Genomic DNA, 26,789 nt, shown 5'->3' with positions numbered 1-26,789 from the left:
ACTGATTTAGCTGAGTTTGTGTGTTGACTGATTTAGCCGAGTTTATGTGTCGACTGATTTAGCTGAGTTTATGTGTTGACTGATTTAGCTGAGTTTATGTGTTGACTGATTTAGCTGAGTTTATGTGTTGACTGATTTAGCTGAGTTTATGTGTTGACTGATTTAGCTGAGTTTATGTGTTGACTGATTTAGCTGAGTTTATGTGTTGACTGATTTAGCCGAGTTTATGTGTTGACTGATTTAGCTGAGTTTATGTGTTGACTGATTTAGCTGAGTTTATGTGTTGGCTGATTTAGCTGAGTTTATGTGTTGGCTGATTTAGCTGAGTTTATGTGTTGACTGATTTAGCTGAGTTTATGTGTTGGCTGATTTAGCTGAGTTTATGTGTTGACTGATTTAGCTGAGTTTATGTGTTGGCTGATTTAGCTGAGTTTATGTGTTGACTGATTTAGCTGAGTTTATGTGTTGGCTGATTTAGCTGAGTTTATGTGTTGTCTGATTTAGCCGAGTTTATGTGTCGACTGATTTAGCTGAGTTTATGTGTTGGCTGATTTAGCTGAGTTTATGTGTTGTCTGATTTAGCCGAGTTTATGTGTTGTCTGATTTAGCCGAGTTTATGTGTTGGCTGATTTAGCTGAGTTTATGTGTTGACTGATTTAGCTGAGTTTATGTGTTGTGTGATTTAGCTGAGTTTATGTGTTGGCTGATTTAGCTGAGTTTATGTGTTGACTGATTTAGCTGAGTTTATGTGTTGACTGATTTAGCTGAGTTTATGTGTTGGCTGATTTAGCCGAGTTTATGTGTTGGCTGATTTAGCTGAGTTTATGTGTTGACTGATTTAGCTGAGTTTATGTGTTGTCTGATTTAGCCGAGTTTATGTGTTGTCTGATTTAGCCGAGTTTATGTGTTGGCTGATTTAGCTGAGTTTATGTGTTGACTGATTTAGCTGAGTTTATGTGTTGGCTGATTTAGCTGAGTTTATGTGTTGGCTGATTTAGCTGAGTTTATGTGTTGACTGATATAGCTGAGTTTATGTGTTGACTGATTTAGCCGAGTTTATGTGTTGTCTGATTTAGCCGAGTTTATGTGTTGGCTGATTTAGCCGAGTTTATGTGTTGTCTGATTTAGCCGAGTTTATGTGTTGGCTCCCATACGGAAATGTAATATATGTCTATATATGAAATATCAATATATGCGATATATGTGATATATAAAGTAAAAACATATATGAACATATTAGAAATTGGAACAATTCCATATATTGACATATATATGTATCCCATATATTATATATGTTAATGTATGTATAAAACATATTTTGACATATAGGTCTCATATATGAAATATCCTTATATGCTCATATAGAGTAAAATCATAAATGCACATATATGCACAGCATCAGAAATTCCATATATTGACATATATCTTTAGTCCACATATTATATATGTTTAAATTATATATGTGACAAATCAGTATCACTGTCAAATGCTGTAGAGTCTTAAAATCTATACTATGTATTAAACAAATGACATTTAAAATATAAAATATTTATAATGTTACTTATTGTCAGGTTAGGCAAGAGATGAAGGACTCAAGGGTGCAGAGGTTAATGGGCTTTTTATTAGACTTAAAAAATAAACAATCGAAACAAACAAACCCCTTCATGCTTGTAACTGGCTCGCCTTCGTTTTTTATACAATAAGAAATCCTCAAAAACACGGGAATTCACTTTTGCCAATAGTTTGTGTTCAAACTAACTGTAAGATTCTCAATGAGGGAGTGAAAATAAATTGTATCTATTTAACCACTGAATGAGATAACATAGTAACAATTAGCACATGGATGGAAATCCAAGACAACATTGTGCATATCAAAGCTCAACACTATAAGTAAACAAATAAACAGTAAATCAATTTCAAAACCCAAAATACTAGTGATACACAAACAAAAAACAGTACCAAACAATTCAAAATGCCCTAGAGGGAAAAGGATATACAGTCTATAATGCAAGTCTATTGAGTGTTGTAGAAGTCCCAGTCCTAGCAGGCAATGAAGATATACAATCCTAAATCCCAGATAAAGCACTGGCACAATCCAACACAGGTAAGAAGTAGGTATCAGTGCACTCAAGCCCCATAACAGAGTCCTCTGCAAGCTTCTCTGCAAACTTCCAAACACTATGAATTAACATGTTTATGGGTACATAAAAATGTGCATTTGAATAAGATTGTAAAGCATTAGAATGTACAATTCACTTAACTCTCAAACACAATGTGATTCCAGGCATTTTCACCCATTCTCCATTGCCATGCCTCTCCTCTATGCTACTCGTAACCTTAAAACCACTTCCTCCCTCTGTTGCCCTCTAGAGGACAGGATGAAAAATGTCACCCATGTACCAGAGTAACCGTTACATGGAACACAGAACAAAACATGAAAGTACACGCCATGGCTATGATGAGCACAAGCCGCATGCTAATCAAATAACCCTAAACACATGGACAAAAGAGTGTATACTGCCCAAGCAAAACTAGATGCTCACACGAGACCAAGCGAATGCTCAAACTGTACACCTACAACGGGGAGAAAAACACACATGGAGCTTTTAATGTCCGAAGCCTGAACCAAAACCAAATTATGAAATGCCAGGATTCAAACACCACTATATAAATCCATATAAAATCCTATACAAGCATACTGAATGTTTGCATATATTATGTTTAAATAAACTTACATATATAAATTCAACATATATTGTTTACATATATGGCATTAACATACAGTACCATATAAAAAATCATCATATAAATAATTTTAATATATGTATATATAATAATTATTCTATGGGTATTTCATACATGGTATAAACCTATATCTTCATATATCATGAGAATGTATATATGGGCTAATAATGTATTGCCTTATATGAAACATATATGACATCACTACTCGGATATAGGGACATATATGTACATATATTACATTTCCGTATGGGCTGATTTAGCCGAGTTTATGTGTTGGCTGATTTAGCCGAGTTTATGTGTTGACTGATTTAGCTGAGTTTATGTGTTGACTGATTTAGCCGAGTTTATGTGTCGACTGATTTAGCCGAGTTTATGTGTTGACTGATTTAGCTGAGTTTATGTGTTGGCTGATTTAGCTGAGTTTATGTGTTGGCTGATTTAGCCGAGTTTATGTGTTGGCTGATTTAGCTGAGTTTATGTGTTGGCTGATTTAGCCGAGTTTATGTGTCGACTGATTTAGCTGAGTTTATGTGTTGGCTGATTTAGCTGAGTTTATGTGTTGACTGATTTAGCTGAGTTTATGTGTTGACTGATTTAGCTGAGTTTATGTGTTGACTGATTTAGCTGAGTTTATGTGTTGGCTGATTTAGCTGAGTTTATGTGTTGGCTGATTTAGCTGAGTTTATGTGTTGGCTGATTTAGCCGAGTTTATGTGTCGACTGATTTAGCTGAGTTTATGTGTTGGCTGATTTAGCTGAGTTTATGTGTTGACTGATTTAGCTGAGTTTATGTGTTGACTGATTTAGCTGAGTTTATGTGTTGACTGATTTAGCTGAGTTTATGTGTTGGCTGATTTAGCTGAGTTTATGTGTTGACTGATTTAGCTGAGTTTATGTGTTGGCTGATTTAGCCGAGTTTATGTGTTGACTGATTTAGCCGAGTTTATGTGTTGACTGATTTAGCTGAGTTTATGTGTTGGCTGATTTAGCTGAGTTTATGTGTTGACTGATTTAGCTGAGTTTATGTGTTGACTGATTTAGCTGAGTTTATGTGTTGACTGATTTAGCTGAGTTTATGTGTCGACTGATTTAGCTGAGTTTATGTGTTGACTGATTTAGCTGAGTTTATGTGTTGACTGATTTAGCTGAGTTTATGTGTTGACTGATTTAGCTGAGTTTATGTGTTGACTGATTTAGCTGAGTTTATGTGTTGACTGATTTAGCTGAGTTTATGTGTTGACTGATTTAGCTGAGTTTATGTGTCGGCTGATTTAGCTGAGTTTATGTGTTGACTGATTTAGCAGAGTTTATGTGTTGACTGATTTAGCTGAGTTTATGTGTCGGCTGATTTAGCTGAGTTTATGTGTTGACTGATTTAGCTGAGTTTATGTGTTGACTGATTTAGCTGAGTTTATGTGTCGGCTGATTTAGCTGAGTTTATGTGTTGACTGATTTAGCTGAGTTTATGTGTTGACTGATTTAGCTGAGTTTATGTGTCAGCTGATTTAGCTGAGTTTATGTGTTGACTGATTTAGCTGAGTTTATGTGTCGGCTGATTTAGCTGAGTTTATGTGTCGACTGATTTAGCTGAGTTTATGTGTTGACTGATTTAGCTGAGTTTATGTGTTGACTGATTTAGCTGAGTTTATGTGTTGACTGATTTAGCTGAGTTTATGTGTTGACTGATTTAGCTGAGTTTATGTGTTGACTGATTTAGCTGAGTTTATGTGTTGACTGATTTAGCAGAGTTTATGTGTTGACTGATTTAGCTGAGTTTATGTGTCGGCTGATTTAGCTGAGTTTATGTGTTGACTGATTTAGCTGAGTTTATGTGTTGACTGATTTAGCTGAGTTTATGTGTCGGCTGATTTAGCTGAGTTTATGTGTTGACTGATTTAGCTGAGTTTATGTGTTGACTGATTTAGCTGAGTTTATGTGTCAGCTGATTTAGCTGAGTTTATGTGTTGACTGATTTAGCTGAGTTTATGTGTCGGCTGATTTAGCTGAGTTTATGTGTTGACTGATTTAGCTGAGTTTATGTGTTGACTGATTTAGCTGAGTTTATGTGTTTGCTGATTTAGCTGAGTTTATGTGTTGACTGATTTAGCTGAGTTTATGTGTTGACTGATTTAGCTGAGTTTATGTGTCGGCTGATTTAGCTGAGTTTATGTGTTGACTGATTTAGCTGAGTTTATGTGTCGGCTGATTTAGCTGAGTTTATGTGTTGACTGATTTAGCTGAGTTTATGTGTTGACTGATTTAGCTGAGTTTATGTGTTTGCTGATTTAGCTGAGTTTATGTGTTGACTGATTTAGCTGAGTTTATGTGTTGACTGATTTAGCTGAGTTTATGTGTCGGCTGATTTAGCTGAGTTTATGTGTTGACTGATTTAGCTGAGTTTATGTGTTGACTGATTTAGCTGAGTTTATGTGTCGGCTGATTTAGCTGAGTTTATGTGTTGACTGATTTAGCTGAGTTTATGTGTCGGCTGATTTAGCTGAGTTTATGTGTTGACTGATTTAGCTGAGTTTATGTGTTGACTGATTTAGCTGAGTTTATGTGTTGACTGATTTAGCTGAGTTTATGTGTCGGCTGATTTAGCCGAGTTTATGTGTTGACTGATTTAGCTGAGTTTATGTGTTGACTGATTTAGCTGAGTTTATGTGTCGGCTGATTTAGCTGAGTTTATGTGTCGGCTGATTTAGCTGAGTTTATGTGTTGACTGATTTAGCTGAGTTTATGTGTTGACTGATTTAGCTGAGTTTATGTGTCGGCTGATTTAGCTGAGTTTATGTGTTGACTGATTTAGCTGAGTTTATGTGTTTGCTGATTTAGCTGAGTTTATGTGTTGACTGATTTAGCTGAGTTTATGTGTTGACTGATTTAGCTGAGTTTATGTGTTGGCTGATTTAGCTGAGTTTATGTGTTGGCTGATTTAGCCGAGTTTATGTGTCGGCTGATTTAGCTGAGTTTATGTGTTGACTGATTTAGCTGAGTTTATGTGTTTGCTGATTTAGCTGAGTTTATGTGTTGACTGATTTAGCCGAGTTTATGTGTTGACTGATTTTTTTTTGACTCTGTCTCATCTTTCCCTCAGGAATGGAGAAAATCCCGCTAACGTCTCTCCTGCTCTCAGGTGAGTGAGTGTTTAATGCTGAGCTTCACCGCTTCTGGAGCTCAAAGTGTTAAAACGTCTCAGAGTTTGAGCTTCAGGCAGGAATCAATCCCAAAATCAGAATCAGACCCACAACTTGACTGTTCACTGCAAAAAATGCTCTTCTTCCTCAGTATTTTTGTCTTGTTTCTAGTCCAAACATCTAAAAATTCTTAAAACAAGAAGTATTTACTAGACAAGCAAAAGTAATTGTCTTGTTTTGGGGAAAAATAACTCAAAATGAAGAGTTTTTGCTTAAAATAAGATAAATAATCTGCCAATGGGGTGAGAAAAATAATCTTAATTCAAACAGAAAACAAGATTATTTTTCTCACCCCATTGGCAGATTATTTATCTTATTTTAAGAAAAAACTCTTCATTTTGAGTTACTGTCCCCCAAAACAAGACAATAATTTTTACTTGTAAAGTAAATACTTCTTAATGTAAGAATGTTTAGATATTTTTACTAGAAACAAGACAAAAAAACTGAGTAAGAAAAGCCTTTTTTGCAGTGCAGCCAACAGAGCAAGTGTGAAAGTTGTGTGCGATGGACATTTTAGAGATTAAACATTGTGTTTTTACATTTACATTTAGATTTATGCATTTAGCAGACACTTTTATCCAAAGTGACTTACAACTCAGGAGTACAGGAAGCGATCCGTCAAGAAGAGGCAAAGAAACGCAAAACGTGCCCCAAATAACAAGATTTGTATACTACTCAGAGTAGCAAAAACCAGAAAAGGGAAGAAGAAAAGAGAAATAGAGGAGGAAGAGTTTTATTTTTATTTATTTTTATAAAAAGATTGAGTTTTTTACCTGATCGTTCCACCAACCAGGAACAATGAAATAAATTTTCATGCCACTCTGTGATGGTACCACAAGCCTTCGCTCATTAGCTGAGCGAAGGCTTCTGGTGGGGGTGTAGACTCGTAGGAGTGAGTCGAAGTATGCGGTGCTGAGCTTGTGGAAGATCCATAAGCAAGAGTCAGGGCTTTGAATTTGATCCGGGCAGCGAGTGGTAGCCAATGCAGAGAGATGAATAGAGGTGTGACATGAGCCCTTTTGGGCTCATTGAATACAAGACGTGCCGCAGCGTTCTGGATCATTTGCAGCGGTTTGATTGCACAAGATGGAAGTCCAGCCAGAAGCGCATTGCAATAGTCAAGTCTAGAAATGACCAGGGCTTGGACAAGAAGCTGTGTTGCATGCTCTGTAAGGAACGGTCTGATTTTCCTGATGTTGTGCAACGCAAACCTGCATGACCGAGCTGTCTTTGAGATGTGGTCTTTGAAGGACAGCTGGTCATCAAAGATTACTCCAAGATTTCTGACCGACCCTGAAGGAGTAATCAAAGATGAACCTAGCTGGATGGTAAAATCGTGTTGTATGGTCGGATTAGCAGGGAAGACGACCAGCTCAGTCTTTGCTAGATTGAGCTGCAGGTGATGTTTTTTCATCCATGCCGAGATGTCCGCCAGACAGCTTGAGATTCGTGCAGCTACTGTGGGATCATCTGATTGACATGAGAGGTAGAGCTGTGTGTCATTTGCATAGCAATGGTATGAGAGACCATGTGCCTGAATGATGGCTCTCAATGATGTAGTGTAAATGGAGAAGAGAAGAGGTCCAAGCACTGAGCCCTGAGGAACCCCCGTGGTCAGTTGATGTGTTTTGGATACCTCTCCTCTCCAGGCAACCTTAAAAGACCTACCTGTGAGATAGGACTCAAACCAGTGGAGAGGAGTGATGAGAGGGTGGACAGAAGAATCTGATGATTCACGGTGTCAAAGGCAGCAGACAGATCAAGGAGGATGAGGACTGATGATCTGGATGCAGCTTTAGCCAGCCGCAGGGCTTCAGTAACTGACAGTAATGCCGTCTCAGTTGAGTGGCCCTTTTTGAAGCCTGACTGGTTTACGTCCAGTTGATTAGTCTGTGAGAGGAAAGATGAGACCTGGTTGAACACAACTCTTTCAAGTGTTTTCGCAATGAATGGTAGGAGAGAAACAGGTCTGTAGTTCTCTACAAGTGATGTGTCTAATGTGGGTTTTTTAAGCAGTGGGGTTACCCGAGCCTGCTTGAATGTGGTGGGGAAGATGCCGGTGGAGAGAGATGTGTTGATGATGTGTGTGAGTGCTGGTAAGAGTGTAGGGGAGATGGCTTGTAGGAGATGTGAGGGGATGGGATCTAGAGGGCAGGTAGTGGGATGGCTGGAGAGGAGAAGCTTAGATACTTCGTCCTCAGTGAGTGTAGAGAAGGAGGAGAGAAGATGTTTGGCTGTGGATGTGGCTGATTTGAAATCGTGTGTGTGTGTGTGGAGGTGTGAACTGACTGCTGGTGAGTTTTATCTGTGAAGAAATGGGCAAGATCGTCTGCAGAAAGAGAGGTGGTGGGAGGTGGCGGAGGGGGACAGAGGAGAGAGTTAAAAGTGAAAAGTGTGAAAAGTGTGCGTGAGTCTGAGGTGCTGTTGATTTTTGTGGAAATATGAGGATTTAGCTGTATGGACGTCCTGTGAGAAGGAAATGAGCAGAGATTGGTACTTACTCATAACCAAGGGTTAGAGGGAGTAACGCTAGCTGGTCTAGAAGACAGAGGGCAGATAGTATCTAGACAAGTGGTTAAAGTGGAACATAAAGTGTCTGTTGCAGTGTTGACATCCATAGAGGACAATTGTGTGGGTGACGGAAGAGAGGATGACACAACGGAGGAGAGGTGAGAGGGAGAAAGAGAACTCAGGTTTCGTCTGAAACTAACTGGTAGAGGAGGTGGAAGTGTACGGGTAGTAAGATGTAGATTAAATGTGATGAAGTAATGATCAGAGAAGTGTAAGGGTTTGACCAAAGTGTTTTCTGTAGTGCAGTTGCGTATGTAGACAAGGTCAAGTTGGTTGCCAGATTTGTGTGTGTGTGAGGTAGTAAGAAGTTTGAGATCGAATGAGGAGAGAAGGGAGTGAAAATCTGTAGCATACGGTTTGTCCAGGTGGATGTTGAAATCACCAAGGATTACAAGTGGGCTGCCATCCTCAGGGAATGAGGACAGCAGCACATCTAGTTCCTCAACGAAGGTGCCCCCACAAAAAAGGTGATATAATTGTTTGTAATTATACTATAAAATATAAGCCCAATAGGATAAATTAACAAGGATTTGGGGCACCAACATAATAAAAATCATGAAATTTGAAATATGAGGTGCAAAAAAATGCTTTTCTTACCTGGTATTTTTGTCTGGTTTCCAGTCATATATCTACAAATTCTGAAATCAAGATGTTTTTACCTAATAAGTAAAATCACATAAAACAGAAAATATTTCTCACCCCATTGGCAGATCATTTTGCTTGTTTTAAGCAAAAACTCACTTCAATTTGATTTTTTTGGTAACACTTTACGCTACAGCTGCGTAGTTTATCTACAACTAATGCTTAACTAATGCAGATAATCATGAGGTAATGTATGACTGATGAAGAACTAACACATTTATTAATGATCACTGCATCAGCAACTAATGAACATTCTACATGATTAATAGATTAAGTAATATATGATTTGCTATCAATTAAATGTGTCATTATGTATTAATTCCTTAATAACATGTTGTTTGCTTTAACTAATCATTAGCGATTTACAAAGGTATCATGATGTTATAACTTTACCTGTTAAGGCATATGACTATTAACTAATATGTAATTGTGGTTATGGGTTTTTAATTAATTCTGAGTTAGTTAATAGTCATGTGCCCCAACAAGTAAAGTCAGAACATAATGATACCTTTATAAGTCATTAGCTAATGATTAATTAAAGCAGACACTGGAAGCTGAAAAGCATGGCTTTGACCCAATGTGGTAATTCACATGTTAATTTACATTATTAGTTAATATAATAATAATAATATTATTTGAATGTGAATGTGATGCTGATGAGAGAGTTCACTCAAGCTCAAGTCAACACAAAGACCCTAAAATATGATGCATTTCACTCACTCATATTCTCGCTATAGCTCACGTTAGCAATCCCTCAATGAAGCGTCTGGCTGTTTGAGCTCCTGAAAGTGTGTTGATGAGTGTTGAGATCTGTGTGTATTCGTCTCTCCTCAGCCGTGGTCAGTTTGTCTGCAGGAGCTCTGCGTCAATATTACTTCGGGAATCAGAACCTGAACTGGACTGAGGCTCAGAAATACTGCAGAGACAATTACACAGATCTGGCCACGATCACCAACACACAAGATCAGAATGAGGCGGAGCTGGTTATGAATGGTGGCCCTAACAGTGTGTGGATTGGGCTGAGGAGCACAAAAGACTCATGGATATGGTCTCTGAGTAACCTCACGTTCTACACAGAGAACGAGTTTCAGTACAGGAACTGGGAACCAGGACAACCACAAGGAGATGGAAACTGTGCTTTTATGAATAATAATGGACATTGGCATGATATAACCTGCACTTCCACAATGCCATTCATCTGCTATAATGGTGAGTTCAGCTGTAGAAGCACACACTGAAATGTGCTAAAGGACCAGATTGAGTATTTCCATGTACAATAATAAGACTTGAATGATAATTGCATGAGTGAATTTGTCTTATTGTCCTTATGTTCTTATGTCATTGACCTTAAATATTTTCTTGCTTTTGATAAATTTAATTTCACTAATGTGAGATATTCTCTAATATCACAATATTAGTCAAATGTCTCTCTCTTTTATAGCCAGCAGTAAAGAATTCGTCCCTGTACAGGAGCGGAAGAACTGGACTGAAGCTCAGAGATACTGTAGACTGTATCACACAGATCTGGCCAGTGTGAGGAACGACACTGAGAATGAAGAGATTAAGGACATCATAGCACACAACCCACCGTCACCTAATGATGGAGCCTGGATCGGTCTGCGCAGACTCTGGTTTTGGTCAGATAACAGCACCTCCAGATTCACACACTGGCAAGATGGTGAACCCAATTTCGAAATGCTAAGAGATCAAGTCTGCACCACGATTGATACCAAATACTACCAAGGACGATGGACAGATGAGGATTGTAATTTACCATATCCTTTTGTGTGTTATGACGGTAAGTAGACTCTCACACATACACGATCATCTGAACAAACACTAGTCTACATGTGAAACAGCACAAACTCTCATCAGAGGAAGAGTGCACTACAACTTTAACCCAACACTAATCACACGTGTTCCTGACTGGGTTATTATAGTGGATAGTTCACCTAAAGATTAAAATCCATTTCAGTTCAAACCAAAAGGACCTCAAAACACAAATTAAGATATTTTTAATGAAACCTCCCATGTGTCACATGCATAGACTGTAAAAAAATATGGCTGTAGTGTCCGTGACGTCACCCATAGGATTCTGATAAGCCGTTCGAAGCGTAAAGTAGGGTCGAGCTGGGCGTCGCCATCTTGTGAGCGAGTCATCGCGTGTCACTCCCGGATAACAGAAAATGGGCAAAAAGGCGGGATGTGCGCGGAGCTTAGGTGACGCAATGACTATAGACGGCGGATAAATGGCTATCCACCTGTAACCACGCCCTTAATTATGCAGAACTTTAAGGCTTTATATAACGTAAAGAATGAGTTAAAAAAAAAAATCCCCCCCCCTCACAGTCGTCATGAAGCTCAAAATTAGCCGTACAGGCAATAACCACAATTTGTACCAGACTGTAAACATGTTTTTTTTTTCTGCTGTAAAGTTGGGCGTTTTAACATGAGGCTCAATGAGATTCTGCTCCTTCTGGAGCCGCTCTAGTGGCCAGTGGAGGAATTGCAGTTTACATTACTTCCGTATTGGCTTCAAGAGAGATCGCGGGAGGTTGCCACTTGGTCACATGTCACGCCTGTCCCGGACTCCATTTCCCATGATCCTCCCTGTTCCACATCTGAACTCACTTCCTCATTCTCATTCTTTGCCTGGATTCCCTGCATTTAGTCCTTGTCATCTGCACTCCCTTTATATTGGACTCTCTTCCCTGCACTCCTTGTCCGTTCTATTGCTATGTTTGTCTTTTTTGGCAGCCCTGAAACTCCTCCTCTGCTGCACCACACGACTGGTTTAAGTAATCAAAACGTCCAGAACAATAACGGCACTGAAAAACTAATCCATATGAATCGAGTGGAGTGTGAAGAGATGGGAGTTAATTTAGGCTCTTAAAACAAGGCCATTTTACTTACCTCACTGGCAGATCATTTTACTTGTTTTAGGTAAAATCTCCCATACTCTCTTGCTCTGCTGGAACCAACGGTTGACAGCTGGAACCTCCGAGGGCTCACCCGACCCGGGGGATAATGGAGGTTGCTATCCTAAGATACACAGGAATAAAGTGAGTCCTGTGGTGGATTGTCTCAGGGAGATCTAGGCGTACTCAGCCCAAAGAAAATGGCTCCAGCTGGCCTGGTTCTGGTGGCTGTAATCTCTCAGTTACCTCCAGATCTCTTGAATCTTCCGCTCAGTCTGGCTCATTCATTTGAGGGTGATAACTGGAGGAGAGGCTTACTGAAACTCCCAGCAACTTGAAGAAAGCCTTCCAGATATGAGGGATAAATGGGGGACTGTTATGTTCCCCTTTCTCCGTCTAGGCGTCGGAGAGGAGGTAACAAATGAAAAAGCATAAAAAGGAATACAAAACAAAAGGCGAAGGTGAGAACACACTTCAATCCTCTGTCCCAGAGTGAAGATGGGATGACACCGGATGAAAGGTCAAAGCAATAAAATTAAGAGAGAAGGCATAACAAAGATTAATGGGGAGCAATGGCTCAGGGGAGAGCAAGGCCTAAAATAACAAACAAAAATGTTCTCTGACTAATTTAGGGAGGGATTCTAACTAACCTAAGACAAAACAAACAAATAAACAACATAAACTTCCCTTAACTCCCTGGCTGTAGAAAAACAGGGACAAAAGCAGTATTAAAAGAAAAAGGCACTCTCCCCCTACAGCTTACCTTACAATAGTAACAATAAAATAAAATAGCGAGCACACTACTTCTCACTTCAGTTGATGGTAGGACCGGATCACTGGTCACTTGCTAAATTCAGTTAGCCACTGCTAACACACAACTATTTTGATTGCAATTCAACGTCAAAACACACGTTCAGTCTGGAGCAGGGGAAAGTGTGTCTCATCTCACTGCAACCAGCACCGGACTGCCCCAATATACTCTTCTCCTCAGGCACACGCTCACGCTCACAAACGAGCTACAGGTGGTGATGATTTGGCCTGTGAGGGAGTAGAGAGGGAGAGAGAGACAGCCAGCAGGCAACAACTACGCCCAAACCCTCAGGGGTTAAGCAAATCAAAAAGGATCAACAAAATAATAAATACATAAATATGTCTTTGGACTTAACGGGGACAATGGTCCAATGTGATGTTGTTTCATATGTTCTGTTTCTGGCACTCTGTGGTACTTTTATGGGTAAGTTTATCTGTGCATTGTTTCTGTATTCTATTTCTGTAGGCTTTCGGAGATTTTTGTTTCATCATGATTAGTTTCCCCCAGGTGTTCCCTATTAGCCACCCTCTTGGTATATTGTTAACCTTGTTATATATATATATATATATATATACGCGCGCGCACACACACACACAGGTGCTGGTCATGTAGCTAGAATTTCATCAGAAAGTTGGTTTATTTCACTAATTCCATTCACAATGACATACGTCATTGCATACGTCTGTGCGCATTGGTTCTTAAAGCACTGACTCCAGCAGCAGTCCACTCTTTGTGTATCTCCCCCACATTTTTGAATGGGTATTGTTTTACAATACTCTCCAGGGTGCTGTTATCCCTATTGCTTTTACACTTTTTCTACCACATCTTTTCCTTCCCTTCGCCTCTCTATTAATGTGCTTGGACACAGAGCTCAGTGAACAGCCAGCCTCTTTTGCAATGACCTTTAGTGTCTTGCCCTCCTTGTGCAAGGTGTCAATGGTCATCTTTTGGACAACTGTCAAGTCAGCAGTCTTCCCCATGATAGTGTCGCCTACAGAACTAGACTGAGAGACCATTTAAAGGCCTTTTCAGGCGTTTTGAGTTACTTAGCTGATTAGAGTGTGGCACCAGGTGTCTGAGATATTGAATTTGGGATTTTCCTTAGTTGTCAGTTATAATCATCACAATTAAAATAAATAAACATTTGAAATATATCAGTCTATGTGTAGTGAATGAATATAATATACAAGTTTAACTTTTTGATGATATTCTAACTATATTACCATCACCTATCTATATATATATATATATATATATATATATATATATATATATATATATATATATATATATATATATATATATATATATATATATATCAGGTCTTGAAACTGCTTTAAAGGGTGTGGGTAATCTCTTGAGGGGAATTAATTTGCATGCCTCTGAGTAGCGATTGACAATGACAGACACACAGGTATGGTTGTTTGAAGAGAGAAGGTCAGTTATGAAATCTATCCTCAGATGAGACCATTAACTGTGTGGAATGAGGAGAGGAACCAGCTTGCCTTCAGGAGTGTTAGCGGAGCAGACTGAGCATCCTTTGATGTACCAGGAAACATCCAGTAGCAATGACGTAGGAGTGAGAGCGTATGTTGATTACCTGGGTGTCCAGATCCCGGAGACGTGTGAGAGTCCAAGAGGGGTTAGATGATAGTTGGATGGTACGTAGAGGAGCCCATCCCAGTGGAGCAGGTTCGGAGCGATTAGCTTAAGCAATTTGCTCAATAATGGACCACTAGATTAGCCTAGAAATCTAGACGCACCCTAGCGGCAGCAAATCTAGTTTGCAGCCAGGGTAGTTTAGCAACTCTCCACAGACTTGCGAGCTGGAAAAAACTATTTATGGTCAGGCCAATCACATCGTGTATAGAGTCGGTGGGTGGGCTTAACATAATGACGGCAGAGTTGCGTACTACTTGTAAACAAAGAATCTGGCGAACGGCGGTCTTTCAAATCAGCTTTGGCTGCAAATCTGGAAGACTTGTTGTTAAGCTTTTCTTTGAGAAAAGAACAAATAACAGCATAGAAGTCATTCTTAAGAAGGGAAGATTAGATGCAGATGACTGGAGGGGAAGCAGACCACAGGAAGGTGGAGGAAGACAGATGACGGGGAAGGATCTTAGAAGCAGGTAGGTATCAGGTAGAGTCTGTGTAGTGTTTGTAAGGACGAGACCAGACAAGTGAGTGTTAGAGGAAGTGTCTCTTTCCCCCAGTCCCAAATGGCCCCCTAAACCCTCACGGTCTTCCTCTGAGTCCGCACTTTCACGACATAATGTCGCTTTGACTGCCAGGAAGAAGTCTGGTGTGAACTGGACAGAATTTCGCATCTCGACTTCAAAGGGGGTGCTCACGAGCAACCTTCTGAAGCCTAAAATGACAAATCGGACACCGTTTCGACACTCTCAAATGGGACACTCTCGTGGATTTAACGGACACATGCACACAGCGGCCATTGTAAGTCCACAAGGCCGAAAAGTGCACATGAAGTGTGCCATTTGGGAAAGGGCCTTTATAGTGTGTGTTGATGATTAGGTGCAGGATTCTGGTGGGAATTTGGAGCTTGCTGATCTGGTGATGATGGGTGGACTTGTGATGTTTGTGGCCCTGTGACACTAATGATGACATTTTCAATTTCTGGAGGAACTTTAACATAAAAATGCTTCATTTTTTTGTTTCTTGTTTTTCTTCATAATCATAATGGCAGTGAAAAACAAGTTGGCAAAAGAATCTGACAAAAACGATAAGAAATCATTATTTTTGTTTCTTGATCTGTTCCAGATAAGATGGTTCTGGTCAGAGAGTATCTGACATGGACTGAAGCTCTGAGGTATTGCAGAGACAGACACATGGACCTGGTGTCGGTGGACTCGGAGGACATCCAGAACCGGGTGAAGAACGTGACAGCGAGTGCCTCCTCTCCTCACGTGTGGCTGGGTCTCCGCCACTCCTGTGTGGTCGGACTCTGGTTCTGGGTGAACGGTCAGACCTTGTGCTATGGTCAATGGGCTTTGGGTTATGGTACCGGTGAGGAGAACTGCACTACGACAGTGAGATCTGGAGCCATTCAAACCAGCGGCCAGCGCTGGATCAGCCTTCCTGAAGACGAGAAAAACAACTTCATCTGCGTCAAGTGAGTGTCGAATAACGGGTTATGAGGATTAAATCAAGCCGTTTGGATTCAAATCATCGCCATTTAAACTCTATATAACCTATACTTCTCTGAGATCAATTCGTGTGGTGATGGATTCAAACATTTACAGTGGGGCAAAAAAGTATTTAGTCAGACACTAATTGTACAAATTCTCCCACTTAAAAAGATGAGAGGCCTGTAATTTTCATCATAGGTACAATTCATCATAGGTAAACTTCAAATATGAGAGACAGAATGAGAAAATTGTCAGATTTTTAAAGAATTTATTTGCAAATTACGGTGGAAAATAAGTATTTGGTCAATAACAAAAGTTAATCTCAATACTTTGTTATATACCCTTTGTTGCTAATGACAGAGGTCAAACGTTTTCTGTAAGTCACCACAAGGTTTTTACTGGTAGTTTGGCCCATTCCTCCATGCAGATCTCCTCTAGAGCAGTGATGTTTTGGGGCTGTTGCTGGGCAACATGGGTTTTCAACTCCCTCCAAAGATTTTCTATGGGGTTGAGATCTGGAGTCTGGCTTGGACGCCCCAGGACCATGAAATGCTTCTTACGAAGCCACTCATTCATTGCCTGGATTGTGTGTTTGGGATCATTGTCATGCTGAAAGACCCAGCCACATTTCATCTTCAATGCCCTTGCTGTTGGAAGGAGGTTTTTATTCAAAATCTCACGATACATGGCCCCATTCATTCTTTCCTTTACACGGATCAGTCTTCCCGGTCCCTTTGCAGAAAAACAGCCCCAAAGCATGATGTGTCCACCCCCATGCTTCATAGTAGGTATGGTGCAACTCAGCATTCTTTCTCCTCCAAACACGAAAAGTTGAGTTTTTTAACCAAAAAGTTCTATTTTGGTTTCATCTGACCATATGACGTTCTACCAATCCGCTTCTGGATCATCCAAATGCTCTCTAGCAAACTTCAGACAGGTCCGGGCATGTACTGGCTTTAGCAGGGTAACACATCTGGCACTGCAGGATTTGAGTCCCTGATGGTGTAGTGTGTTACTGATGCCAGCCTTTGTTACTTTGGTCCCAGCTCTCTGCAGGTCATTCACTAGGACCCCCAGTGTGGTTCTGGAATTTTTGTTTACCGTTCTTGTGATCATTTTGACCCCACAGGGTGAGATCTTGTGTGCAGCCCCAGATCGAGGGAGATTATCAGTGGTATTTTATGTCTTCCATTTTCTAATAATTGCTTCCACAGTTGATTTCTTCACACCAAGCTGCTTACCTATTGCAGATTCAGCCTTCCCAGCCTGGTGCAGGTCTACAAGTTTGCTTCTGGTGTCCTTTGACAGCTCTTTGGGCTTGGCCATAGTGGAGTCTGACTGTTTGAGGTGGTGGACAGGTGTCTTTTATACTGATAACAAGTTCAAACAGGAGCCATTAATACAGGTACCGAGTGGAGGACAGAGAAGCCTCTTAAAGAAGAAGTTACAGGTCTGTGAGAGCCAGAAATCTTGCTTTTTTGTAGGGTACCAAATGCTTTATTTTCCACCATAATTTGCAAATAAAATCTTAAAAAATTAGACAATGTGATTTTCTGGATTTTTCTTCTCATTCTGTCACTCATAATTGAAGTGTACCTATGATATAAATTACAGGCTTCTCTCATCTTTTTAACTTCCACAATTAGTGGCTGACTAAATACTTTTTTGCCCCACTGTATATGGGTTTCTTTCATTTATCGTTATTGTTTAATTAGTTTAGTGCATATTATCCAGTAGTTGGCACAAAATGGCATGGGATTTTCCTTTTATTTGTTAGTCACTTTGGATAAAATTATCTGCTAAATAAATAAATGTAATGTAATTTTAATCTTGTATTGATTAAAATATATAATGGAATATTTGTAAAGAACATCAGCAGAAGCATTTCAATGAACTGGTGGAGGTTAAAATGTGTTTATACTTGAATAAAATTGTGACCTAGAAATTGACAGTGACATCAAAAATTATTTGGACTTATGGATTAAAAATAACAGAATTTTTGCACAGATGACACTTGGTTTGATATTTTTTCTCATCTAATGCAATAAAACTCAGATATTTTCAAGAGTCTGATTATTTTTTGAGGCTGCTGTGCTTCTCTTCTATCAGCTAACCATTAATTTGGGGCATATAATTACCTAAATAACTGTCTGTATTAGAGCTGGGTTTAAAATATGAAATTATTGATTTAAATCGATTTTCATTTTTATAGTCTGCGGTAGAATAAAAGCTCCACTGCTCTCCTCATTACAACCCCGCCCTGCTTCATATTACCATAAAGTTAATAAATCTGTAATACATTAGCTCATGAATATGATTTCTGCCCGAGTTCAGTCTGATTATTTTCCACCAGCTGTAGATGAGAACAAAAAAGTTCCCACACTCTCAAAAAAAGGTACAGTGGGGGTACACTTTTGTTCCTGGGGGAACAAAACGTATAACTGTACCTTTAAAGGTACACAATTGGTCCTTAGGGTACAATTATACCATTGTTTCCTCTACTTTAGTAGGCAAGTTCGGTCTTAGTGAGCCGCTGTCCTCCAACCCTGAAAGACGTCTACAGAAGCTCTTATTCAGAGTTAACAGAGGGTTAGATATTTTATTGATAATGTTTGCTCACCATTATGGAGATCAGTGTTTCCTTTAGGTGGGCAGTTTGACTTTTGGCTTTTTATGTGAGCTTGTGCTTTTTGTTGCAGTGTTAACAAAACACATAATCAGTTCAAATCAAAATAAGCCGTGAACAAAAATTGTCATGAAGTGTTTGACTAAACTCATCACTGACTAAAAATGTTAATAAATAATATTCACCAACAATACTTTCTTGCCACAGATCAAGCATCCTGAATTCAGATCTTTAAATACATTCTATGGAGAAAAGGTTTAGATGCACACAGATATCAAGAATCAGCGACGATGGTGACATGCATAATGCTGCAATGCATGCTGGGAGTCATGCGTTTTATACTGTGATGGGTTAGTAGGGTTGGAGCTAAAATCTGCAGGACATCGGCTCTTTAGGACCGAACTCGCCTAACCTCTGACTTAAGGGTACCACCCCAGTGACGGCCACTTTTACCTTAAAAGGTACAATTTTGTTACTTTTTTTTTAGAGTGCATGATACCTCAAAATCAAGGCGTCATCAAGCCATGGCTTTGTTTTGTAGAAGTGACCTCTAGTGGCAAAACATTACATATTGCACATTTAACATTATAGTATAGTTTAAAGCATTATTTCAGAGATTTGTTCCCTGTTTAGAAACACACACAGAGAACCCGATATATTTAAATGAATTGATATTGAGATTGAAGCTCATGAACTGAAATTGAATCAGATTTTGAGTTTTGCGTCAATACCCAGCCCTAGTCTCTATTTAAATATATTTTAAATGTCAGTTGTTTTTTGTTCTTTGCTGGATTTCTGTGGGTTTGTGATTCATACTCATTAATAAATAAATAAATAAAGCTTCATTTGACATTGATGTCTTTTGTCTTGTGTAAATGTGATCTACTTCATCGCATGCTTAACAATGTGTATTCTGACATATGTGTTCTTTATGATCCTCGTGGTTTGAAGCATGATTTCAGAGACGAACACATGATAGTACCAGAGGGAGGCGAGTGAATCAGGACGTCCCGTACAGACGGTGCGGATGTGGAGATCTAGATGTGTCTCGCCTTGAAGGGTCTAAAGCTCTAATTCCCGGTCTGCAGTGGTCAGTATCTATCAAAAGTGCTCTGAGGAAGAACCAGTGGAGAACCGGCCACAGGATCATGGGCGGCCAAGATACTTTCGGTTTAGGACCCAAGGTTTCCCAGCAGAACATTGGCCAAAGCATCACACTGCCTCCGCCGGCTCGTCTTCTTCCCATAGTGCATCCTGGGGCCATGTGTTCCCCAGGTAAGCCACACACACACACACACACACACACACACACACACACACACACACACACGGCCATCCACGTGATGTAGAAGAACACGTGATTCCTCAGACCAGGCCACCTTCTTCCATTGCTCCGTGGTCCAGTTCTGACGCTCACATGCCACTGTTGGTGCTTTCGGCGGGGTCAGGGGTCAGAGGTCACCCTGACTGGTCCGTACGCCTCAAACTGAGCTGCTCTGTGTATTCTGACAGCTTTCTATCAGAACCAGCATTAACTTCTGGAGTAGTTTGAGCTCCAGTAGCTCGTCTGTTTGATCGGACCCCACGGGCCAGCCTTCGCTCCCCACGTGCATCAATGAGCCTTGGCCGCCCATGACCCTGTGGCCGGTTCTCCACTGGTCCTTCCTTGGAGCACTTTTGATAGATACTGACCACTGCAGACCGGGAACAGCCCACAAGAGCTGCAGTTTTGGAGATGCTCTGACCCAGTCGTCTAGCCGTCACAATCTGGCCAAACTCGCTCAAATCCTTACGCTTGCCCATTTCTCCTGCTTCACACACATCAACTCTGAGGACAAGGTTTTTTCTCCACATGATTTATGGATCTGGAATGATAGATATATTAGTAAACAGCTCTCAGTCACGTGACTGGAAACTATGATAAAGACCCAAACAATATTTCTTGCAGTGTGACGTCATCTTACAGAAAATATTTTTGTATGTAAATCAGTGTAATATTTTCTGACTATAAATGGTGGGTGGCCATCTCAGATTTGCATGTTTGACACACACTTCATGGCAACTGAATGTTATTGTAACACCATAGCAACAATGATGCACATTGTCCTTTGTTCTCCAACAATCTCCATCATTTCAGTGTTTCTGGTTCAGTTTAAGTCTCGAGCTCACCTGCACATTTACTGTACCTGTTCTCCTCAGGGATAGGCCATTCCCTCCACACCAATCCTGTTCAATTAACTATTCTGGGTTCATCCAGTCTCTGTAACAGATATTGCATTGCTGTGTTATTTCATAATGCATCAGTAATAAATGGAAAGAGACACAATGCTCACATTGACATGGTTTTGCATATAGCCTGAGCACCGCCCCTGGTTTCCTGGTTTTCCATCTCCTCCATCTTGAGGAACAATGGCACACACAAACGGTCAACAGACAATAAATACATTTACACCTTGTTTTTCTGAAATAATTCATTATAGATCAGGTGAATGATGAACCTTCAAAATAAAGATGTGGAAAGAGCTGTGAAGTCTGGTGTGTGTGAAGCTGCTGGAGTGGAGGAAAGCTAACGGTGTACTTCAGATGTTTTCTTTCCTCTAGTCTGAAACAACATTTTCTGGAAAAAAAAAGAATAGCCCAAAATCTCACAATTAAACAGAGCAAAAAACAATGTTTTTGCCTATAGTAAACACACACACACGCAAACACACACACACACACACACACACACACACACACACACACACACACAGAGACTCACTCACAAACTCACTCACACACACACTACCCCTACCCCTAAATCTATTACACACACACACACACACACACACACACACACACTAACCCTACCCTTAAACCTACCGATCTCACACACACACACACACACACACTAACCGTAGCCCTAAACCTACCCATCACACACATTCACTTACACACACTCTCACTTGCACACGCACACACACACACATAACCCTTGCCCTAAACCTGCCCACCGCTCTCTCTTACACACACACACACACACACACAAACATTAACCCTAAACTTACCCATCGCACACATTCACTTACACACACTCTCTAACTCACTCACACAAACACACACACACACCCTTAGGGTCAGTGCATCGCCTTTGGGCAAGAAAGGAGAAAACAAACAAACAAATAAACCACAGAAGGGATTTTTTCCAGAGCTGGGAGGAGCAGAAGGAGAAATAATCCACAATATCAGTGTGTGCTGTCAGAGAACAAACACACACACAGAGAAATCAGCACATCCGCAGGTGAGAGACTCGGAGTCTGAGACGGTTTACACTGATGATGGCAGGATTGATTTAGCTGAGTTTATGTGTCGACTGATTTTTTTTTGACTCTGTCTCATCTTTCCCTCAGGAATGGAGAAAATCCCACTGACGTCTCTCCTGCTCTCAGGTGAGTGAGTGTTTAATGTGTTAAAACGTCTCAGAGTTTGAGCTTCAGGCAGGAATCAATCCCAAAATCAGAATCAGACGCACAACTTGACTGTTCACTGCAAAAAATGCTTTTCTTACTCAGTATTTTTGTCTTGTTTCTAGTCCAAACATCTAAAAATTCTCAAAACAAGAAGTATTTACTAGACAAGCAAAAGTAATTGTCTCGTTTTGGTGAAAAATAACTCAAAATGAAGAGAGTTTTTTCTTAAAATAAGATAAATAATCTGCCAATGGGGTGAGAAAAATAATCTCAATTCAAACAGAAAACAAATACTTCTGAACTTTTACTCCAGTAATGAAGTTGTGTAGTTTGTCCACCTCTGATTATCAGTCACTGAGTTTCATTACAAATGGCCCACTGTATACTAATACTCAGTATTTTTGTCTTGTTTCTAGTCTAAATATCTAAAAATTCTTATATTAAAGGGTTACTTCAGCAATTAGCATATGGCTTTGTATCAGTAGAAACCCTGAAGTATAATCAAATGATTGTGCTTTCCCCCCTCATATCCCCCTGAGACAAGAGATTTATGCATTTTATTTCTGGAAAAATTCCTCCTATGATGCAAATTGACGATATTTGCATCATAGGAGGAATGTTTGGAATAAGGCTAAAGACTACAGCCAGCAGAGGGAGCCATTTCCGCATGTTTTGAACTCACGCATGGGGGATGGGTTACTACACTCATGGGTTACACTCAGCTCGCAGGGAGAGCTCAGCAGGAGCAGGCAGCTGCAGGCACTCATTTAAACGGAGCTATGGTGAGCAATGTAATTGTTTTAACTTCTCAAATTAATTTCTATGAAAGTTAAGCTTGCAAAGGCATGAACTGAAAAGCGCCAGACTGAACTCGCGTTGTGAATGTATGCCGCGAGTGTAGTCGCGATTACCTCAGCTCTCATCACAAGCTCATTTCTCTCACTCCTGCAGTTAGTGATCAGTGCTGTGATACTCGCGCGGTGACTCACTCATTATATTGAACAGACACGTTCAGGTTTTAATTGTAGTGTCTTCAACTCAGTCACACCCTGCGTCCCAATTCGCATACTATCCATCCTAAATAGTATTCGAAAATAGAATTAGTATGTCCCAAATCGTAGTATGTTGAAAAGAGTATTCCAAAGGTACCCGGATGGTTTACTATTTCCGGTCCGAATTCACAGTATGGATCGATGTGCACTCTAACGGCTGATATTGCCCACAACCCATTGCGAGTTGGACGAGGATTCAATTAGAACTACAAACGCGGATAAAAAGCGTTAAAAAACTACAAACATGACGGGTGTGCGAGTTCGACGGTTAAGCATGCGGTTAAGTAGAGAAGTTTAGATAAAGGGGTTTGAGTGACCCTATCAATAATTAACCTGACAAAAATATATTTATTCAGTGTTGTCCACATTATATTTCACATGCAGCAGCATTGTGAACTTTTGTAATGACACGTTTGGTCATTAACTTTTAAATGCATCATTATACTTTAACTACAAACACATGAGGAGAGTCTCTGCATTAAAGACCCACAAATGGCAGATCAACGTGCGGCTACATTTCTCTCCGATACGGTAGGAGATTAATCTGTATGTGGAGGATTTGAACTGTGACGAATCTGACGATGATTGACAGGGCAGATAAACGGTGACGGGATGCACGTAACTAAGCGACAGAGTCCGTTAAAGATGGCGAAGTAGTATGTCCCGAAGCTTGCATACTTTTCAGCTACACACTCAAAAGTATATACTTTTTCTTCACAAAAAGAGTGCATACTTTTAGGACGTAGTATAAGTAGGCGAATTGGGACGCAGCAACAGTAATCCAGTAATTTAGGTGGCTTTGGGAATGGCCTAACAGGGCAGCGAAGCATTCTGGGAATTGTAGTCTTTCATCCCCATGAGACAAAAATACATGTTCTGTCTTTTCTCAGTCTAGAAGGCAACAAATTCAAAAATAATTTCACATTTCTACTACATTGATGACCCAGTTTAAATACAGATTCATCTTCCCAGCGCTGAAGTACCCCTTTAAGAAACATTTACAAGACAAGTACAAATTATTGTCTTGTTTTGGGAAAAATAACTCAAAATGAAGAGAGTTTTTGCTTAAAATAAGATAAATAATCTGCCAATGGGGTGAGAAAAATAACCTTGTTTTCTGTTTGAATTAAGATTATTTTTCTCACCCCATTGGCAGATTATTTATCTTATTTTAAGAAAAAAACTCTCTTCATTTTGAAGAAAATGTTTTCTTAATGTAAGAATTTTTAGATATTTTTACTAGAAACAAGACTAGACAAAAAACTGAGTAAGAAAAGCCTTTTTTGCAGTGCAGCCAACCGAGCAAGTGTGAAAGTTGTGTGCGATAGACATTTTAGAGATTAAACATTGTGTTTTTACATTTACATTTAGATTTATGCATTTAGCAGACGCTTTTATCCAAAGTGACTTACAACTCAGGAGTACAGGAAGCGATCCGTCAAGAAGAGGCAAAGAAACGCAAAACGTGCCCCAAATACCAAGATTTGTACACTGCTCAGAGTAGCAAAGACCAGAAAAGGAAAGAAGAAAAGAGAAATAGAGGAGGAAGAGTTTTATTTTTATTTATTTTTTATAAAAAGATTAAGTGCTCATGGAAGAGATGAGTTTTTACCTGATCGTTCCACCAACCAGGAACAATGAAATAAATTTTCATGCCACTCTGTGATGGTACCACAAGCCTTCGCTCATTAGCTGAGCGAAGGCTTCTGGTGGGGGTGTAGACTCGTAGGAGTGAGTCGAAGTATGCGGTGCTGAGCTTGTGGAAGATCCATAAGCAAGAGTCAGGGCTTTGAATTTGATCCGAGCAGCGAGTGGTAGCCAATGCAGAGATGAATAGAGGTGTGACATGAGCCCTTTTGGGCTCATTGAATACAAGACGTGCCGCAGCGTTCTGGATCATTTGCAGCGGTTTGATTGCACAAGATGGAAGTCCAGCCAGAAGCGCATTGCAATAGTCAAGTCTAGAAATGACCAGAGCTTGGACAAGAAGCTGTGTTGCATGCTCTGTAAGGAACGGTCTGATTTTCCTGATGTTGTGCAACGCAAACCTGCATGACCGAGCCGTCTTCGAGATGTGGTCTTTGAAGGACAGCTGGTCATCAAAGATTACTCCAAGATTTCTGACCGACCCTGAAGGAGTAATCAAAGATGAACCTAGCTGGATGGTAAAATCATGTTGTATTGTGGGATTAGCAGGGAAGACGACCAGCTCAGTCTTTGCTAGATTGAGCTGCAGGTGATGTTTTTTCATCCATGCCGAGATGTCCGCCAGACAGCTTGAGATTCGTGCAGCTACTGTGGGATCATCTGATTGACATGAGAGGTAGAGCTGTGTGTCATTAGCATAGCAATGGTATAAGAGACCATGTGCCTGAATGATGGGTCCCAATGATGTAGTGTAAATGAAGAAGAGGAGAGGTCCAAGCACTGAGCCCTGAGGAACCCCCGTGGTAAGTTGATGTGTTTTGGATACCTCTCCTCTCCAGGCAACCTTAAAAGACCTACCTGTGAGATAGGACTCAAACCAGTGGAGAGGAGTCCCTGTGATGCCCAGAGATGAGAGGGTGGACAGAAGAATCTGATTGTAGTGAATGTTCGTGGGATGTGAAGGAAGAAGACGGGGTCGGCTTTGACTGGTACTCGCTCTCTTTATTCAGTCTTGTTCAAAAACAAATAACAACCACACATGTGTGTGTGTGTGTGTGTGTGTGTGTGTGTGTGTGTGTGTGCAAACTCAGTTTCTCCACGATATGGATCGCTCCTTCTCTATCAGACTTTCTTTCTGAGTTTCTCTCAGTTTCTCTGCTGTGCACGCGAAGTCCCAGTCCAGGTCTCTCTCTCTTTCTCTTTCTCTCTCTCTCTCTCTCTCTCTGTTCTGCTGGGGTTTAAATGCTGTCTCTCCACACCAATTATTGCAAACAGACACAGGTGTTAGTGATCTGCACTTGACCTACTTGCTCACCGCTCGGCTCCGCCTCCTCTCTCCCGCTACAGACCTCGCGAAAGAGAGGAAGTTCGCCACAACCATCTGAACACCCGGCCTGTGGACCACCTTGAACTTAAACGGCAGTAAAGCGAGATACCAACGGGTGATCCACGCGTTGGTATCTTTCATGCGGTGGAGCCACTGCAAGGGGGCGTGATCCGAGCAGAGGGTGAACTCTCGCCCCAGGAGGTAATAGCGAAGGGTGAGGACGGCCCATCTGATGGCCAAACACTCCTTCTCTATGGTGCTCCTGAGACAGGACTGCGCCCACGCCCCTGTCCGAGGCGTCGGTCTGTAGGGAAAAAGGGAGAGAAAAATTAGGAGCTTGTAAGAGCGGCCCACCACAGAGAGCAGCCTTTATCTGGGTGAAAGCCTGCTGGCACCGCTCCGTCCACTGAACCGTATCTGGTACTTCCTTTTTTAGTTAAATCCGTCAGAGGGCTAGCGAGGTCCGAATAGCCCCAGGAACTGTCTAACCTCCTTTTTGGTCTTAAGCCTTGGACAGGTCGCAATAGCTGCCGTCTTATCAATTTGGGGACGCACCTGTCCAAGACCTAAGTGGAAGCCCAGATATCTTACTTCCACCCGCCCAATCGCACATTTCTTAGGGTTTGCCGTGAGTCCCGCCCTTCTCAGCGACTTAAGGA

The 26,789-nt window shown here is 40.6% G+C and overlaps 2 protein-coding genes and 1 long non-coding RNA gene across 4 annotated transcripts in view; 2 read left to right on the top strand and 1 right to left on the bottom strand.

The window, feature by feature from the left end:
• LOC137078251 (C-type mannose receptor 2-like) overlaps nt 1–26,789 on the top strand; it is a 51,328-nt gene that overhangs the window by 3,304 nt on the left and 21,235 nt on the right. Inside the window, exon 2 of the mRNA XM_067445405.1 lies at nt 22,045–22,083. Within this exon, the coding sequence (XP_067301506.1) occupies nt 22,047–22,083 (37 nt within the window). The 5' untranslated portion in view covers nt 22,045–22,046. The remainder of the gene's footprint in view (nt 1–22,044; nt 22,084–26,789) is intronic.
• LOC137078260 (C-type mannose receptor 2-like) lies at nt 5,832–12,586 on the top strand. Of its 2 annotated transcripts, none has more exons than XM_067445417.1 (3): nt 5,832–5,880; nt 9,989–10,363; nt 10,596–12,586. In XM_067445417.1, exons 1-3 carry the CDS (start codon nt 5,844–5,846, stop codon nt 10,958–10,960), a joined length of 777 nt encoding a protein of 258 aa, XP_067301518.1. In that variant the 5' UTR covers nt 5,832–5,843; the 3' UTR covers nt 10,961–12,586. The 2 variants fall into 2 exon arrangements, with proteins under 2 accessions (XP_067301518.1, XP_067301517.1); XM_067445416.1 differs by lacking the exon at nt 5,832–5,880 and adding an exon at nt 8,608–8,979.
• On the bottom strand, nt 20,208–21,226 carry LOC137078274 (uncharacterized). The gene is made up of 3 exons (XR_010905280.1): nt 21,154–21,226; nt 20,989–21,053; nt 20,208–20,915 (listed from the first exon to the last, which is right to left on the bottom strand). It is a non-coding gene; the product is annotated as an uncharacterized lncRNA (long non-coding RNA).

This window comes from Pseudorasbora parva, chromosome 6, assembly GCF_024679245.1.
Source record: "Pseudorasbora parva isolate DD20220531a chromosome 6, ASM2467924v1, whole genome shotgun sequence".
In the NCBI taxonomy this organism is placed as follows: Eukaryota; Metazoa; Chordata; class Actinopteri; order Cypriniformes; family Gobionidae; genus Pseudorasbora; species Pseudorasbora parva.
The sequence above is the reverse complement of the archived record's forward strand: the minus strand, read 5'-3'. Positions and strand labels throughout refer to the sequence as shown.